Consider the following 17449-nt stretch of genomic DNA (forward strand, 5'->3'; position numbering starts at 1 on the left):
GTCGACAGTCGTTTTCGAAAGGGCATGGGCGTATTGGCATGGCATGGGGAATCAGGTTTCCAAAGTGCAGCCATGGATGAGGTCAGGAGGAGGAGCCGAGGAACTGCAGCGCAGCGCAGGGGCCGGGGGGACATAAACAAAGAAGAGGATTCCGCGGCAACTGATGCGTCGACGTCAATTGCTCCGTTAGCTTGGCTCGTAAACCATGGCCTTGTTTAGATCACCTCTAAATTCCAAGTTTTTTCACTCTCTTCATCACATCAATTTTTAGCCGCTTGCATAGAGCATTAAATGTGGGTAAAAAAAATAACTAATTACACAGTTTAGTTGGAAATCACGAGATGAATCTTTTGAGCTTAGTTGGTCCACGATTGGACAATATTTACCAAATAAGACGAAAGTGCTACTATTCACCGGGTTGCAATTTTTTGCAATCTAAACATGGCCCATGGCTGAAAGTATCGTTGACTGATTTATCGTAAGAGAAAAATATTGTTCGTTAGTTGAAAAAATATGGCTTATAATTCAAGCAAATAGTGCGAATGTCCACTTCGCCAGGCAGCTTGCTGCTGCTTTCGCTGGCCTTGTCTCTTCGCTTTTGCGCCTACTTCGCACTGCATGCACGCAGAGGCGGCCAGGTTTATTGCTTCTTTTTCTGTCGTATAAAGGTCAGAGGTTCATCTCACGCTCGAGGGATGTTAGAGCCTCTGCTTTCCGGATTTACTTAAAGCTATCGGTGTTTTCGCACAGCCTGGCTTTGTGAAACAAGACTCGGTTCTGTCGTCGAATCGGAGCCGCGCACTTGGGAAAAAGACGATTATTCGACCTAACACGGGAACCTTGAAAAGACATCGAGTTTAAAATTGCACCACATCACTGATTCACCACTACTAGGGTACTGGTTTTTTTTTAGAAAGAGGGAGGGAGGGGAGATCTTTTCCCTTTGGGAAAAATCTAGGTGAGAGCCCAGAGGTAAACAGTTTAGGCCCGCGAGAGAAGCAATGGGCTCCAGGCCTCCAAAACAGTCTTGAGCATGGGCCCGTTTCCAGACCCATGTATTTCTCTTATTGATTGACTTGATCTGCTGCCACCGCTTGAGCAGCCGAAACCAAGCAGCTCCCCCGCCCGGCCCACCCGCTTGGTCTCGTGGAGCATTCGCCTTCCCCGCGACCCGTACACAAGCCGCGCGTGGCGTCACGGACAATGGGAGCGGTCGCTTGGCCGCGCGGCATGGAAAATTGGAAATTTGCACGCCGAGGGCGCGGGCACGGCGGCCCCGTCACCCGCCAGAAACTCACTCATGACGGCGCAGCACGCTCCAGGTGTCTGCCTGTGGGCGCTTGGCAAAAGGCAAAACCGCATGCGGAATCGGAGAATGCTTGGATCCTCTACATTCAACTTTGCTCAGCCAAGCTATATATCAGGCGAGGCGAGAAGAACAGCACCAGCAGAATGGAGGACAAAGAACCGTTGGTGTTAAACCCCTTCATCGTAGGGTAGTCATGTCTATGGGGTCTCATCTTTTCCGTCAGTGGATTCACGTACAGAGACAAATCTGTTTCATTACTGCTCGATCAGAGGACTGAACCATGAGCTTATCGACCAAACGACATCACGGGACAAACAGAGTACACCAGACTTCCCTACATTACATGCTAACATGCATGCCTACTACTCCCGCTACGACCACGGACAAATAACACGGCCAATTGCAGACCCCAACCATCATATATTCACATCCGTTGCCAATAAAGTTTCTGAAAGGCAGCTGCATACAGACCACCATCACCTGATGTTTCGTTACCAGTATTGTGTAGGAGTAACACTCCAAGCCTCACATGTGCCCTCAACCAAATGGGAACTGCAGAAACACAAGAAAAATGCACATGGTTAGTAATCATTCAACATAGAGTCTGAGTTCCAATTAATAGCTATACAACATGTGTCAATATAGCCATTGAGAAGATGATTCAGCAAAATACTCTGCATGTATATTACATTATCCAAGGAAAGAAAAAACTTCAGAATCAATAAGCCAATTATCACTGCATATTTAAAGATTTTCTACTGACCTTCAGAAACTTTGAAATAGTGCTCCGCAATACCTCGCTTTAGAAAGAAGTTGGTAAGCCAACGTGGTTTTGTCAAGGCCCCTATTGTTTTTCACCCCCCCAAAAGTAAAACTTCGGGCGTTCTACAATACTATTTTAGATATTTTTATTTGGTCTCATCATGAACAACTCTGATGTTTTGGTTAGTTAGGATGTTAGTACAAATATATAGAGAAACTGTATCCAAGCTAGCTACTCCGTCCATTCCAAAATATCAGGATCTAGGGCCACCTACTAGCCAGCTCAAGTTGCACCAAGCTGCTACAACCTTCATCGCTCGCTTTAGAAGTTGGTAAGGCAACGCTATTTTGTCAAGGCACCTATTGTTTTTCAACGCAAAAGTAAAACATTTGGCGTTCTGCAATACTATTTTAGATATTTTTATTTGGTCTCATCATGAACAACTCTGATGTTTTGGTTAGTTGGGATGTTAGTACAAATATATAGAGAAACAGTATCCAACCTAGCTACTCCATCCATTCCAAAATATCAGGATCTAGGGCCACCTACCTGCCAGCTCAAGTCGCACCAAGCTACTACAACCTTCATCGCCCGTTGCGTACATACACTTCTTCCGCCACCAATGTTTTCTTGAGGTTGCCAATAGGTTGCCTAGTGCAGTGGTTCCACTCTTGGCCATGGAAGAACAGTCCGGATGCTAGGTCCACGCCACGCCCATGGCGTTGCTCATTGTACCACCCCTTCAATTCTAGGTGTTGCTAAGGGTGTTGCTATGGGAGTGCTTCCAGCGACGGGTTCTGCTATCAAATTCTCAATGGTCACTGTAGTTGAAGCCTCAAATCAGTTCGATGTGCCTCCTAGCTTGATCACTCTGACCCCTTAGTGTTCGTGTACAGAGTGACCTTAGTTCGTGAACATTGGAGGTCAAGCTTTTGATTGAGACTTAGTGCAATCAAGCCCTAATTGTGGGTTTTGATGATAATGACCACGCAATTAGAGAACTAATGAGATTTATCGAGATGACAAGCAGGGAATTTATATTCAAGGATGCTACACGAAATGGAGGAGCCCCCAATTATAAACGTAGATGGCTTCAAACTCAAAGGAGGTTTAAATTCTTTTATATTTTGAATTTGAGTATAAGAAAAGCCGTACTATAAAGGGAGACACAATGCTTAAGCTAATATGTGCTACCAAGTTCTCAAACAACCACATGCATCCTCAGATTCACAGTCAAGACAGTCTACACTTCACTATTACCCTTTGTTGTCTTGCGTGGTGCGGCACTGCCGCACTTGAGTCGCGGCACAAAGAAGTTAGCGCGCTCCGGATGGCTCGAGACGTATTAAAAGGTCTCGCCTGACCCCAAGGTCGCGGGCTCTGTCTCGCCCAACCCCAAGGACGCGGGTTCTGTCTTGCCCAAAGTCGCGGGCTCTGTCTCACCCGACCTCGAGGCCGTAGGCTCCGTCTCGTCCGACCCCTTGGGTGCGGTGACCGTTGAGGGCTTGGGGGTATATATACCTTTCCATTTCCTCCCAAATGGCTCTCTGCCTTTTCTTCCTCACTTCAGCACGTCCAAAACAGAGTAGGAGCTCTCTCTCCCTTCCTCCATTGTTGACCTCAAGCCCCTAAGAAAATCCATTGATTTTCCATCAATCCTTGAGGGAAAAGGGTCCAAAACTCGATTAAAGAGCAGCTCCATTGATTCCCCAACTCTAAAGAGCACTTGGTTCACGTTTTGGCCGGCAGTTGTTTTTGTTACTCTTGGAGCTTGGCTCCTAACAGGCTAGAGCGTCGCCCGTGGAGCTTGCCAACTTGTGTGGCGGCCTTGGGAGGTTTGTAACCACCTTTTGAAGTTAGTAAACTCACCCCTCATCTCAACAGTTAAGTCTCTTGATTTGAGAACGAGGAAGGGTTGGAAAACCCTAACCCTTAGTGGCTAACCTCAACAACGTGGAGGTAGGCAAGCCTTGGTGGCGAGCCAAACCAAGAGATAAATCATTGTGTCACTTGTGCTTGATTAACATTACTTGCATGACATATTGTGGTTGATGTGATTTCTAGTGTTTCTAGTCGATCTACTTGTGTGTGGTGTTTCTACCATTTCTAGCTCTTGATCTGTGATTATCATACCTACAGTAGGATAGGAAATTTCTTCAATCTAAGTTTTCATTCACGGATTTTGAACTGTGATTCGAAGTTGTCTGTAGGTGCGGTAGTGCCGCTGTTCTGGCCCGGTAGTGCCACAGTCCGGCAGTGCCGCCCTCTAGAACGGCAGTGTCGCAGGGTGAATTTGATAAAAGTTGTTTGTTTTGATAGGTCTATTCACCCCCCTCTAGGTTAACCAGAGATCCTACAAGTGGTATTAGAGCCAGATTACCTCATATATGCTTCACCGCGTGAGGTATGGAGCCCGAAGGAGGAACTAGTGGCGTGAAGCGGGTGGATGTCGACCCGGACAGCAGCGAGCTGAGCGCGTCGACAGCAAGCAACACCACGCTACCACATCTTGAGGCTACAGATGCCGAATGAGCTCTCAATGAGAATGAGAGAAGAAGGAAAGAAGAAAGAAAGCTAAAAAGAGAAGCAAGAGAGAAGGAGGAGGAGCGGCGGTTAGAGGAGAAGAAGCAAATGAAAGAAGAAAGAAGGCTCAAGAGAGAAGCAAGATGAAAAAGAAGAGAAGCTAGGAAGAAGAAGAGAAGACAACAAGTGCATCATCAAGCATATCAAGTAGTTCTGAAAATGAAGATGATGATGAGTCATACCAAGTGTTGGAGGGGAACAAGAAGGAGAAGAAAAGAAAGAGCAAGGCCAACAACAACAAATATGCCGCCGTATCCTTTAACTACTCTTCTATTCCTATGACTAACTATGATCTGAGGTCTTTCATCAATGTGCCCACGGGCAAGTTACCTCGTTTCAATGGGACTAACTTTGCCAAGTGGAAGCACTTGATGAGAGCCTATCTTATAGGTCTTCACCCCGGCATTTGGGAGATTACTTGCAATGGATTTGAGCCACCGGTTGATCCTAAGAACCCAACACTAGAAGAGATGAGAATCATTTACCTCAATGGTCAAGCCACAAGTGTGTTGCTTAGTGCCTTGGATGGTGATGAGTACAATAGAGTGATTGGAGTTGATGTTGCCAAGCAAATATGGGACACTTTGCACCTAACACATGAAGGGGTTGACAAAGTGAGAAAGTCAAGAATTGACTTATTGATGTCAAAGCTCAGCCGGTTTGTAATCTTGGATGGAGAGGAGCCACAAGAGATGTTTGATAGTTTGATGACAATGGTGGGCAAGATTAGAGGCTATGGTTATGATGAGCTAGAATATCACAAAGTTGTCAAGATTATGTTGGAAGCTTATTCATCTAGAAATGAGACCGTAGTCACTCTAATTAGAGACAAGAAGAAGTTTGAGTACTTCACACCAAATGATGTACTTGGAACGATCTTGACCTTTGACATGCAAAGAGAAAAAGCAAATGAGAGAAAGAAACTTGAAGAAATACAAGCAAAGCTAGAGGGCATCAAGACTAAAGATGTAGCTCTTAAGGCCAACAAATTAAGCAAGCAAGGCTCTACAAGTAAGTCCAAGATCCACCAACAAACTTCAACTACCAAGTCCAAAGCAAGCAAGTAAGTTCAAGAAAGAGTAGAGACCACATCATCTTCAAGTGAAAGTGAAAATGATGATGATCAATATGAGAAAGTTGATGATGTTGCTCTCTTTATGAAGAGGTATCACAAGATGCTAAAGAAGCAAGGCTACAAGATAGTGAAGAGAAGCTTTCCAAACAAGAAAAAGAGGACATGCTACAATTGTGGAAGCACCGATCACTTCATTGCCAAGTGTCCATATGAGATCAAGGACAACAAATACAAGAAGGACAAAAAAAAGGAGAAGATCGACCGTAGAAAGAGTAAGAAGTACATGGGAGAGACTTACATTGGGCATGAATAGGACTCAACTAAAGAGAGCACAAGTGAAGAGGATGAGAAGGTTGCAACTATTGCTATTCACAAGTCATCCCCTACACCAAGGCTCTTCAACGACATGTCCGATGATGACTATTACTCCCCTCACATTTGTCTTATGGTACAGCGTGAGAAGGTAAAATCCAAATCAAAAGCCAAATCTCCTCCACCTCCTAGTGATATCTCTAGTAGTAATATTAGTGATAGCTCTAGTGATGATAAATCTAGTGATGAAAAAATAAACATAATAACTAAAAATTTAGATGAAAAGACCAAATTATTCATCACTAAGCTAATAGAGGATCTAGAGAGTGTCCAAACCGAGCTAGAATCTAGAGAAGAGACTCTTATCCAATAAGAGGATCTCTATATTGCTAGCAAAGAAGCTCTTGCATTTGAGAGAAGTGAGGTGAAATCTTTGCATAAAGGCTTGGCCAAAGAGCAAAAGGATCATGCTATCACAAAGAAAGCAAATAAAGCTCTCAAGAAAAAGTATTGTAACTTAGATAAAAAGCACAAAGAACTTAAGATGCAATATAGCATTCTTTGGGATAGCAACTCACATCTCACTAAGGCAAAGGAAACATCTACTCCCTCTACTAGTCAAGGTTGTGGAAAATATTTTAATCTTGACTTGAATGCTTATTCCACTAACCTTGCAAATATGGAAGCTATGAGAAAGGAGATTGCTAAGCTCAATGAAGTCATTGAAAAAGGGTGGATAAGTATGACCCAATCCAATAACAAGAAGGTTGATGAATCAAAAGGGCCACAATTCAAGCAAGAAAGGCATCCCTCAATCAAGCATGAGCTCGGTCACACGAAAGGAGCCAAGACAAATGGAAGAAGAATAGTGAAAGGCTATGAGTGTGTGCAGTTTGAGAGGAAGACAAAATTGGTACTGATCAGCCTACACAGACCGTGGCAGTGCAGCGTCCCCGAGCAGCAATGTCGTGCAGCGGCAGTGCCACGCTCCGCAAAAATAGGAAGGCTACTAATTCTGCTCCTGATCAAACTAAGCCCAAGAAGGTGTACCAGGAGAAACAGATTTTCCAGAAGCCTAAGGAATCAGTGGGGCCACCAAGAATAAGTATGCCTATCAACCGAAGACTTATGCACCTCGACAAAGCTTGACATCATACTTTGTTTTGAAGAACAATATCAGTGGGAAAGTGGTTACAAAATATGTTGGAAAGAAAACCAACATATATAAGAATACTTCTATTTTGGTTCCTAAGATTCTTGTGCCTAACATGCAAGGCCCCAAGCCAAATTGGGGACCTAAATCTAGCAACTAAACTTATTTTGTAGGCATACTCCTCCGGTGGATCAAGTTGGGTGCTTGATAGTAGATGTACAAATCATATGATCGGAGAAAAGAGTATGTACTCATCATATTCCCTGATGACGCACTCAAATAAAAATATTGTCTTTGGAGACAATTCAAAGGGGGGTGTGATTGGTGAAAGGTCCTTGTTTGATTTTGGTAATTGAGTGACAACCTAGGTGGACTAATTATGTTTATGTAAGATACATAGGTGATTAGTCCACAGATACATGTGTGTGAGCAACATAAGCCATGAAGGTGAAAATGGTTTTGAAATGTTGCAAAGCTCACACATGTGATGATGAAGGAGCTTAAATGCACATGAGACATGACATTGAGTTATGTGATCAAGGTGGAGAAGATCAAGACAAGACTTGGCTTGATGGACCGGTTGCAAGCGTGAAGGGCAAGTCGAAGGCTTTAGAGTGATGGACCGCGTGGCGGTGAAGCTTGAGCAAGACTTGACGCCGATGGACGATGGCAACGGTGAAGAGCAAGGAAAGTCAAGATCGATGAACCAATATGATCACGTGATGATATGAAGTGGATCATATCATTGTTGATCATGTTGGTGCATGTGTTGCATCAACATTGGAGGAGATGGAATGGAATGCGCAAGGCAAAGGTATAACCTAGAGCATTTCATTTCACCGGTCATAGGTGTATAGAAAAGTTTATGACCGGGTTTAGGATAGATGGCCGTACTATCAAAATGGGCAAACATGTTTGCATATCGGTCATCTAGTGCCACTCGAGTGATCTAACTTTGCATCGTCGCTAGGATCGAGTGTCGTGGCAAGTTGAGTGGCTAACATCCTTTGGGAAATAATTGTGAAAAGCTAACACACATACACATGGTGGTGTACACTTGGTGGTGTTGACACATTTTACAAAGGAGATGGAGTTGGAGTTGATATTGATCAACTTGGTGAAGAAACTCCACCGGCGGAGTGTCCGCCCGTAGAGTGCGGACAGTCCGACGGTGCCACCGGCACCCTAGACAGAAAAGACCGGGTCTCACAGAGTGCATCGGACGCTGGTCACGTGGTGGCCGAGAGCATGTAGCGTCGGTCTTTGATCGGACGCTGGCACTGGAAGTGACCGGACGCTGGCAGGGTGCGTCCGGTCAGGCTGACGTACGGTGACGAAGAAGCTGGAGTGTGACCGGACACTGGGCTACGTCCGATCACGTGCGATCGGACGTGTCCGGTCATGTCTAGTACCTTACTGGAAACGACCGGACGCTGGGGTTGCTGCGTCTGGTCAGTTGAAGCTGCTGCGTCCGATCAGGTCAAGTGACCGTTGGAATCGGGACACGTGGCCGTCTGTGGGCGACCGGACGCTAAGGTCCAGCGTCCGGTCAACACGACCGGAGCGTCCGATCGACCCGATTTTTGTCCAGTGAAGGGGCAACGGCTAGTTTAGCCCTTGGGGCTATAAATAGAAGTGGGTCTCGGCCATGGCGAGTGCTGAGCACCTCGGGAGACTTAGTGTCCATGCTTGTGAGTGTTTGGGAGCCCTCCATCTCACACATACTTGATAGTGATCATCCGATTGTGTGAGTGAGCGATTCTAATGCGATTGCATCGTGAGGTTGCATCGGTGGCACTAGGTGATCGAGTTGCAAGCCGGTGGTGCTTGTTACTCTTGGAGGTTGCCACCTCCTAGACGGCTTGATGGTGGTCTCCGTGGAAGCCCGTAAGAAGCTTGTGTGGCGCTCCGGAGAAGAGCTTGTGAGGGGCATTGTGCTCGCCCCGCGGGAGCCGCGAAGAGCAACTTTAGTAAAGCGTGTCATTGAGCTACCCTCACTTCCAGGGTAGGTTCTTGCGGCGCCCGACGTGCGGACTTAGCGGGTGATGCCAATTAGCCGCCGAACCACCAAGTGAGCGTCGACACAACGGGTACTGGCGTGTTGGCAAACACGTGAACCTCGGGAGAAAAATCATCGTGTCAACCTTGTTCTTCCTGTTGGTTTGCATTCCCGTTACACAAGCTTGCAATTACTTTTATATACATTGAGCTTGTGTTGTTGCTTTAATAATTAGTTAGCTCACGTAGCTTGCTAATTATCTTCTTGCTTGTGTAGCATAGAAGTAGCTCCCTTGCGTGGCTAATTTGATTTGTGTAACCTTGTTAGTCACATTGCTTAGTTTGTGTAGCTAACTAATTGCGCTCTCTAATTTGACATTGGTTGCCTTATTATTGAGCATTGCTAGTGAGCTTAGTTGGCTTTGTGCTTTTGCTTACTAGCATGTGTAGGAGCTTCCTTGTTGCTTAAAGTACTAGTGGCATAGGTTTGTGTGATCTTGCTCCTAGAATTGGTTAGGTGAGCTCTAGCTAGTCCGGCACCTTTGTTACTTGATTAGTATCTTTGCAAGGTGCTAGTGAACATAGATAGAGAGGTGTAGTCTTGGCTAGACTGATAGTTTTAATCCTGCACTTGTTTTGGTTAGCCAACGTGATTAAGTTTTAAAAAGGACTATTCACCCCCCTCTAGTCGCCATCTCGACCCTTTCAATTGGTCTCGATAAAGTTGCTATAACCCTTGAGCATTCAATTACAAATGTATTGCATGTTGATTCGTTAAGTTATAACGTATTGTCTGTTTCTCAATTGTTTGAGATGGGCTATAATTGTCTCTTTATGGATAAGGGTGTGAAAGTATTTAGAAGGGAGCAAAGTTAAAAAAGAAGCCTCGCGCAGGAAGGATAAGAGGAAGAAAGGGAGAAAAGGACGCGCACCTGTCTGCTTCGTGCTTCTCCCATTCTCAGACGGTCGCTGCCGCTCACCCGCCTCCGCCTGTGACCCCTTCGGGAAGCTGCTCCCAATGGCCGCGCTCCTCCCTGTCGGTGCTGGGAAGGTGGATCCGTAGGCCACGCTCTTCCCCATCTAGAATCTCCTCCTTGTGGCCCGTCCCTAAGCACCTCCCCGCCAGTCGCACTGCTCCCCGCCTGGATGCTCCTCCCCACCAGTCTCATCTTCCTATCGGCGCACCCCTCCCACAGGCGCATCCCTCCCTGACGGTGTCCTCCGGTCCTCCCTAAGCAGCAGCCCCAAGGTCAGTCCCCTCCCCTGCTCGCTGCTCCCCTCCCCTGCTCCTCTCCCCCCTGCTCTGAAGTTGAATACTCTGGATGCCTAACTGCTCTGAATGACTACTCTGAATGCATGAATGTTAGAGAGCCTGATATGTGCTCTAAATCTGAATGTATGCCTAGCGAACACTGAGAGAGCGAATCTCATGAGATGGAATTCGGATGATGTGGGATGGGAATATGGGGTTCTTGTTGATGCTAACAACAAGGACAAGGTGAAGTGCAAACTCTGTGACAAGGTGATGCACATTGGGATTTACAATAAATTTGATTATAACATGGTTGTTTGTTGTTTTCATCTATTAATAAATGGCTACTAACTAATAGAGGTGTTTTTCATTTATTTCAGCATCATGGTGGCGGCTATATAGAACTGAAACACCAGTTTTACAGAAGATGGCTACAAAGATCCTATCTTTGACATCAAGCTCTTCTGGTTGTGAAAGAAATTAGAGCGAATTTGAAGGGGTTAGTACCTATCTACCTGAAAATTGCAGCAGCATTACAATTAAATTGCAGACCTAAAAATGTTCATATTTTAAATTTATAGGTACACACTAAGAAGAGAAATAGGCTTACTACAACCCGCCTGAACAAATTGGTCTATATTCAATTTAACTCCAAGCTGATTAATAAGAAAGAAAAGATCAAGTCAAAGAAGATCAGTGATGTTCTCTTGTCTAATGATACAACTAAAGCTTAAGGTTTTCTGCATGAGAATGAAGATGATTGTGCATTAGTTGTCTATAGAGATGAGGAAGATGAGATGGAAGGTACAGGGATACCTTGGTCTGTTATTGGAGATGAAGTGGGAGCAGAAGAACAACTTGAGCTGCGTAGAAGTGCAAGAGACAGCTTTATGAAGGAGAAGAATTTGAGTTCGAAGAAGAACAGTTTGATAAAGATGAGGATGATTATGTGGAACCCCATTAAAGAAGAAAGATGATATGGTAGTGGGGCCTTTTTATCATGTCATGGTTTATTTTTTATGATGCATTCATATATGTCTGAAACTTATGAACTGCTGTTGTGTGACTGTGTTTTTTCTTTTGTGAGAACTATGTGGTCTCTGAACAAGACCTTTTATTTATGAATTGTGTTGTGCACTTGTACTGCTGTCCTGTCGACTTATTTGTGCTTTAAAATTTGTAATTACTAGTTGTTGATATGGTCTGTTCATGGATGGGAGATGGCTGAAATCATTCATATAAGTGTCAACTTGCTATTTTCTATTTTTTTATAAACTGTTTGTTGTCTATTGAGTATTTACAAGCTATCAATCTTTGCTGTAGGAACTAGGAACAAGCTGTCTATTGATTATTGAGCCTAAGCCAGTAAGCCACTAAGGTATGTCTACTGTCATCTCTTTTATATACTATATTCAGCTACTCTATGCTTCTATTTACCTAATTTATTCAGTATTTTATGCTATATAATATATATATGTTGTGTGCTAAATTGGCAAAACGCTTAGGAAAAATGTTTTGAAATGTCTAGGCTGGCCTATGCTAGCCTAGGCTCTAGGCTCTGGGTCAGCGCCTAGAAAGCGCCTAATGCCTTCTTGAACTTTGGAATGGAGGATTCCTCTATTGTCTTTATGGATCAATTAAAGAACAAGCTTTACTTACTTAATTTCAACAAAAGTAAAGCTAAGCTTGAGACTTGTTTAGTGGCAAAATCTAGCATATGTTGGCTTTGGCATCGCTGACTAGCCCATGTTGGGATGAGGAACTTGGCCAAACTTCTAAAAGATGAACACATCCTTACACTAACAAATGTTCACTTTGAGAAAGATAGAATTTATAGCGCTTGTCAAGTCGGAAAGCAAGTTGAAGCACCTCACCCACCAAAGAGCATTATGATCACCAAGCAACTATTGGAGCTAATACATATGGATCTCTTTGGACCGGTTGCCTACCTAATGCCAAGTTCAAGAGAAGGTGAAGATATTTGTTAGAAGAACTCAAAAGGAGTTCGGTCTTCCCATCAAGAAAGTGAGAAACGACAATGTGATCGAATTCAAGAATATTCTAGTTGAGGAGTTTCTTGATGAAGAGGGCATCAAGCATGAGTTTCAACTCCATACACCCCTCAACAAAATGATGTAGTAGATAGAAAGAACCATACACTCATTGACATGGCAAGGACAATGCTAGATGAGTACAAAACGCAGGACGTCTTTTGGTGTGACGCTGTCAACACCGCTTACCATGCTATCAACCGTCTCTACCTACACAAGAAGTTGAAGAAAACTTCATATGAGCTTTTAACCGGTAACAAGTCTAAGGTGTCTTACTTTAGAGTGTTTGGGTACAAGTGTTTCATACTTAACCAGAAACCCAAAACCTCTAAGTTTGCACCTAAAGTTGATGAAGATTTTCTTCTTGGTTATAGATCAAATGAGCATGCCTACCGTGTCTTTAACAAAACCTCCGAGAGAGTTGAGATTGTGGTAGACGTGACATTTGATGAATCTAATGGCTCTCAAGTAGAGCAAGTTGATTCAAGTGTTGTAGGAAAGGAGGATCCACCATGTGAAGCAATCAACCAATTGGCAATTGATGATATTAGACCATAAGAAGATGAAGCCACTAAAGTGGAGGTTCCTCAAGTTGTTGCTACACCAATTTCCGCTGACGTACCTGATACTACACTGCAGCAAACACCTACTGCAACTCCATATTGAGCACTCGATTTATATGACAAAGCGGGGTTGGTTTGGAAAGCAGCACAAAGAAGTGGTAGCTACTTAAGGCTTAAGCAGAAAAATTACTTTTTAATGCTGATTTCAAATAAAGTATTTAGTAACTACAGTTGTGTATCAATTAATGCCTTAATTCAAATATATGCTATAGTCAAACCACATACGCAGTACAAGCATTATCAAGATGCATAATTATTTCTATATTTGTTTTGTTGCAGATATACTCATTTCAAAAGAAACCAGTGCCATTATACATTTGAGAAAGCGCAGGTCTCGACTTGGTACAAATGGCATGCATTATTCAAATTGAAAAGGAGCAGTAGAACCATGGACCACATAACAATGGCCATGTTCGCTTCTCTTATAATCCGTCTTTTTCAGCTTATTTTTTCAGCTGGAATAGTGTTTTTCTCTCACAACAAATCAGTCGGAACCGTGCTTTGGCAGAATGATTAATAAAGCCATCTAGACAAATATTCACTGTAAGCTCTAGGTATAAGTCTTTGTGCCATGTATGATGTATTTGTAACAGTGTATGCTAGCCTATATATATATATATATTTAAAAGATACTCCACATCAAGGGAATATATACTAAACTAGGTTCATCAACCAATAATGTCAAAAGAATGGAAGTGAGAACTAGAAAACCGGAGGAATGATAAACTGATCCCGCGATATCAATCAAATAGAATCAACAAAACAAAAGTAGTATAAAATCAAACAAAGGAAATGATCAAATGAACAAAAAGGTAATTGCATGAAGCAAAGTCAAAGACACGTAAGTAGAACAATCGTCATAAAATAAGAGTAACAAACCTCACACCATATGAAGCAAATAGTTTTTTTTTTCTCAAACACGCAGGAGAGCTCCGTGTCATTTCATCCTATATTAATTATGAGCGAATAGTAATGGAAGAACAAAGCGAATTAATTAAACATGAAAAGGTGCATGAAACTAATTAATTAACATGAGTGTAACTCAAGAATTTGATATGGATTTGCCAAGATCACGAAACTTATAGGATGTTAAAAAGGCAAAACTATAGTATAACGGCACCTATACATGCTTGCAATAGCAGAATGCACTCATCTGTTTTCCTACTGAAATTACCAAGTCCTTCGTAACATACGCATATTGTTGGCTTAGACTAGGATTATTCTACATCAGCTAAGCCGTACTGTTTGCTTGCAAGTTGCAACTTGGGCCCCGATAAGTGTGTGTATGCGCGCACGCTCCACTATAAATGGAAGACAAAGATAGAATCATGATGTAATAATATCCTTTTTTGAAGTGGGATTCAGATATTCTAAATCAGTTGCACAAGTGGGGGGAAACAGTCTGATCTTTACAATCATCTCAGCTTGCTGGCTCTCATCCCTCTTGGCCTGATCAAAGCTATTGAAAATTCTGATTCTTTTACACACCAGTATGATTTGATCGTGCATATTGGCGATTGCTAAAAGAGACATCTTGTGCCGGCGTGCGCCACAGCATAGGCCAATTCTTCTATACTCTATGTCTAGGCTCCTTGGTTATACTCAAGTAGTGCGGATGATCCAGAAGCTAGCGCAACTGCCAGCTATATAACTAGGCCACTATATAAGAAAAAGGGCGTCCTCTCAAGTCTCAAGCCTCCCCTTTGCAATCCCCACCATGAAATCAGAGAACATTTTCAAAGCAAAGAAACCCAGAGAGAGAAAAAATGAAGAGAATCGCACTTGCCGGTCGATCAACGGTGATGACAAGAACACATCGCAATCGCTTGCAAGTTGCAACGCCCGAACTCAGCAAGAAAAGGCACAGATGATTTTTTTTTTCTTTTGAAAGGAAAGCACAGATGATTTGGGACACAAGAAAAGAACACAAAAGCACAGATATATTACTGCACGGTACCATACACACTCGTCTTGCTCTCGTTCTACCTCTCTTCGGCATATGGTATGCAGCAGATTATGAGTCGGATTGGAGCCAGCAATTCGCTCATACGAGCATACAGATTAGCTAGGGGCACACAGTACATACAATACAAAGGTATGCTCATGTCATGCAGAGAGGGAAGCACGCGTCACGCTGAGCGGCGGCGATCGATCTTTTTGGGTATCATGTTCACATACCTTGCTGAGCGGGTGGTGGTCGTAGAGCAGCGTCGGCGGCGAGAACACCATGTAGTTGTTCTCCAGCAGTTGCGACCCGAAGCCATCCGCGTCCTCCTCCTCGTCGTAGTAGTCCGCGCCGTGCGGCGCGGCCTCGGCCGCGGCGTCGGGCAGGTGGTCCGCCGCGGCGGGGCTGGGGATGGCAACGATGGTTTCGGACGACGTGGCCGCGCCCCCAGGGCTGAGCCCCTGGGCGGCGGCGCAGTCAAGGTCAAGCGCCGCCACGGTGGCGTCGGCGGCGCCGGCGAGGTCCTCGGGGCTGTACTTGGAGGGGTCGGCGTCGCGGCCGGTGAGCTCCTGGACGAGAGCGCGGAAACCAGCGGCGCTAGTCTTGACGCGCATGGGGTTGGAGATGTACACCACCTTGATTGGCTTCTTGCCCCCGCCCTTGCCGCCGCCGCCCTTGTGCTTCCCCGACGAGGTGCCGCACCTCCCGCTCCCAGGAGCATTGCCCCTGGGACTGTGCTGCTGCCGCTGGCGCCGCTGCTCGTGGTCCATCGATCAGCTCAGCTCTACTAGAGAAGCAGCGATCCGGGGAGGAGTTGGAAGCGGGTGTTCGGAATGCGAGGGTGGAGGCGAGGGCTGCTGCTGCGACGTCTGGCTCCGGCCATGTAATAAGGACAAACAGGCGTTGAGAACGGTGGAATTTTTAGCTGGGCGGTGGAGGTGGGCGCTGGCGCCGTGGAGTGGAGTAATGGATCGGACTCGGAGGCCAGAGTTTGGAGGGGAGCGGCGAGCCCCTCGTTTTGGGGAGAGAGATGGGGGCGGGCATGTGATCTCTGGTCGTCTGGACGAGAGCTATTGGCTATGTCCACCAACACAAAATGCCGTTGTTTGGAGTGTCTTAGTATTGGAATTAGAAATCACCTTCAATGCTAAGAGGTATTGGCTACAACTGCACCAGTCACCCCCAATACAGAGCCTGCACCCTCTGTATTGGGCGGAATTGGAGATGAGCGCATCCGCGACCGGGGTCGAGCGAGCGGTCACAGAGGTCGAGCTCCCCCTGGCCGGGCCGGGGCCGAGCTCCTCCGTGGCCGATCTCCTCCCCAACCAGTGCGAGCGGTCGTGGAGGTGGGCTCCATATCCGGTGGGGTTGAGCTCCCCCATGGCTGGCAGGGTCCAGCTCCCCCATGGTTGGACCGGGGCCGAGCTCCTCCATGGCCGAGATCCTCCCCATCCGACGCAAGCGGTCATGGAGGCGGGCTCCTCCATGGCCGGCGGGGTCAAGCTCCCCATGGTCGGGCTCCTCCATCCGGGGCCGAGCTCCTCCATGGCCGGACCGAGGTCGAGCTCCGCCTCTGCGCTCGGTGCCGCGGTAGGGATTGGTGAATTTCTAGATGTGTACATCCAAATAGGAATTGGCATTTGATGTGTCACTCGATTCTAGATAGAAATTAAAATTCATCTACATCCAAACAGCAGATTTGGTATTTAGTCCATTTCCAATATTGGTTTGATTTGGTATTGGTACCAATTCAATTTCAGCGTTTCCAATATCTACAACCAAACGAACCCTAAGCTTCCAAGAAACGGTACCTTGTGAGGCTGTACTTATATAAAGACGAAGTTAAAGCTTGTGGTTGTCCCTTGCTACAGTATCCAAAGGGCCATAGCCAAAGCATGAACCGGAGAGCCGGAGAGGTAACAAAACGTGGCTTTTTTGGTCTCCTTGTTTATTTTGTGTGTGAGAGAAATGGTTTTGTTAGAATAGTGCTATTACAGTTGCTACCGTAGGATAAGAGAATTCTGAGCCACCGAAAGGTACGCCAAACAAGCCCTAAATGTTCAACCTAGTTCACTCTGCAAAGAGAATAGAAGGTGCCAATATTTTTTTATTGAATGGGTACCTGGATGTTATAATAACCAAGCTTTGCTTGGTACAATACATATTCTAGAAAATATATGAAGTTGAATCTTTTATATTTCTATGACTACTAAGTACTTTCAAAATATTCACATTTAAAAAAGCTCATATAAATTTGGGTCTAGAAGTAATTTATACATTAAATAGAGGAAATATTGTCAAAACACTTTGTTCCAAAAAATAATATTTATAGCCATTCTCAAATAGTTTAGCATCATCGAAGGACCATATGTAGATGCCCTCTAT

General features: G+C 44.9%; 1 protein-coding gene across 1 annotated transcript; it reads right to left on the reverse strand.

Moving 5' to 3' along the window:
• Nucleotides 1-1439: 1439 nt before the first annotated feature.
• LOC136453133 (uncharacterized) lies at nucleotides 1440-16081 on the reverse strand. Its single transcript, XM_066453709.1, has 2 exons — nucleotides 15298-16081; nucleotides 1440-1861 (listed from the first exon to the last, which is right to left on the reverse strand). Exons 1-2 carry the CDS (start codon nucleotides 15832-15834, stop codon nucleotides 1847-1849), a joined length of 552 nt encoding a protein of 183 aa, XP_066309806.1. The 5' UTR covers nucleotides 15835-16081; the 3' UTR covers nucleotides 1440-1846.
• Between the last annotated feature and the right edge of the window lie 1368 nt (nucleotides 16082-17449).

Source organism: Miscanthus floridulus, chromosome 5 (genome assembly GCF_019320115.1).
Source record: "Miscanthus floridulus cultivar M001 chromosome 5, ASM1932011v1, whole genome shotgun sequence".
Classification (NCBI taxonomy): domain Eukaryota; kingdom Viridiplantae; phylum Streptophyta; class Magnoliopsida; order Poales; family Poaceae; genus Miscanthus; species Miscanthus floridulus.

Coding starts and splice junctions, on each gene's coding strand:
- LOC136453133 (XM_066453709.1), bottom strand. CDS start 15,834: ATGGACCACGAGCAGCGGCGCCAGCGGCAGCAGCACAGTCCCAGGGGC.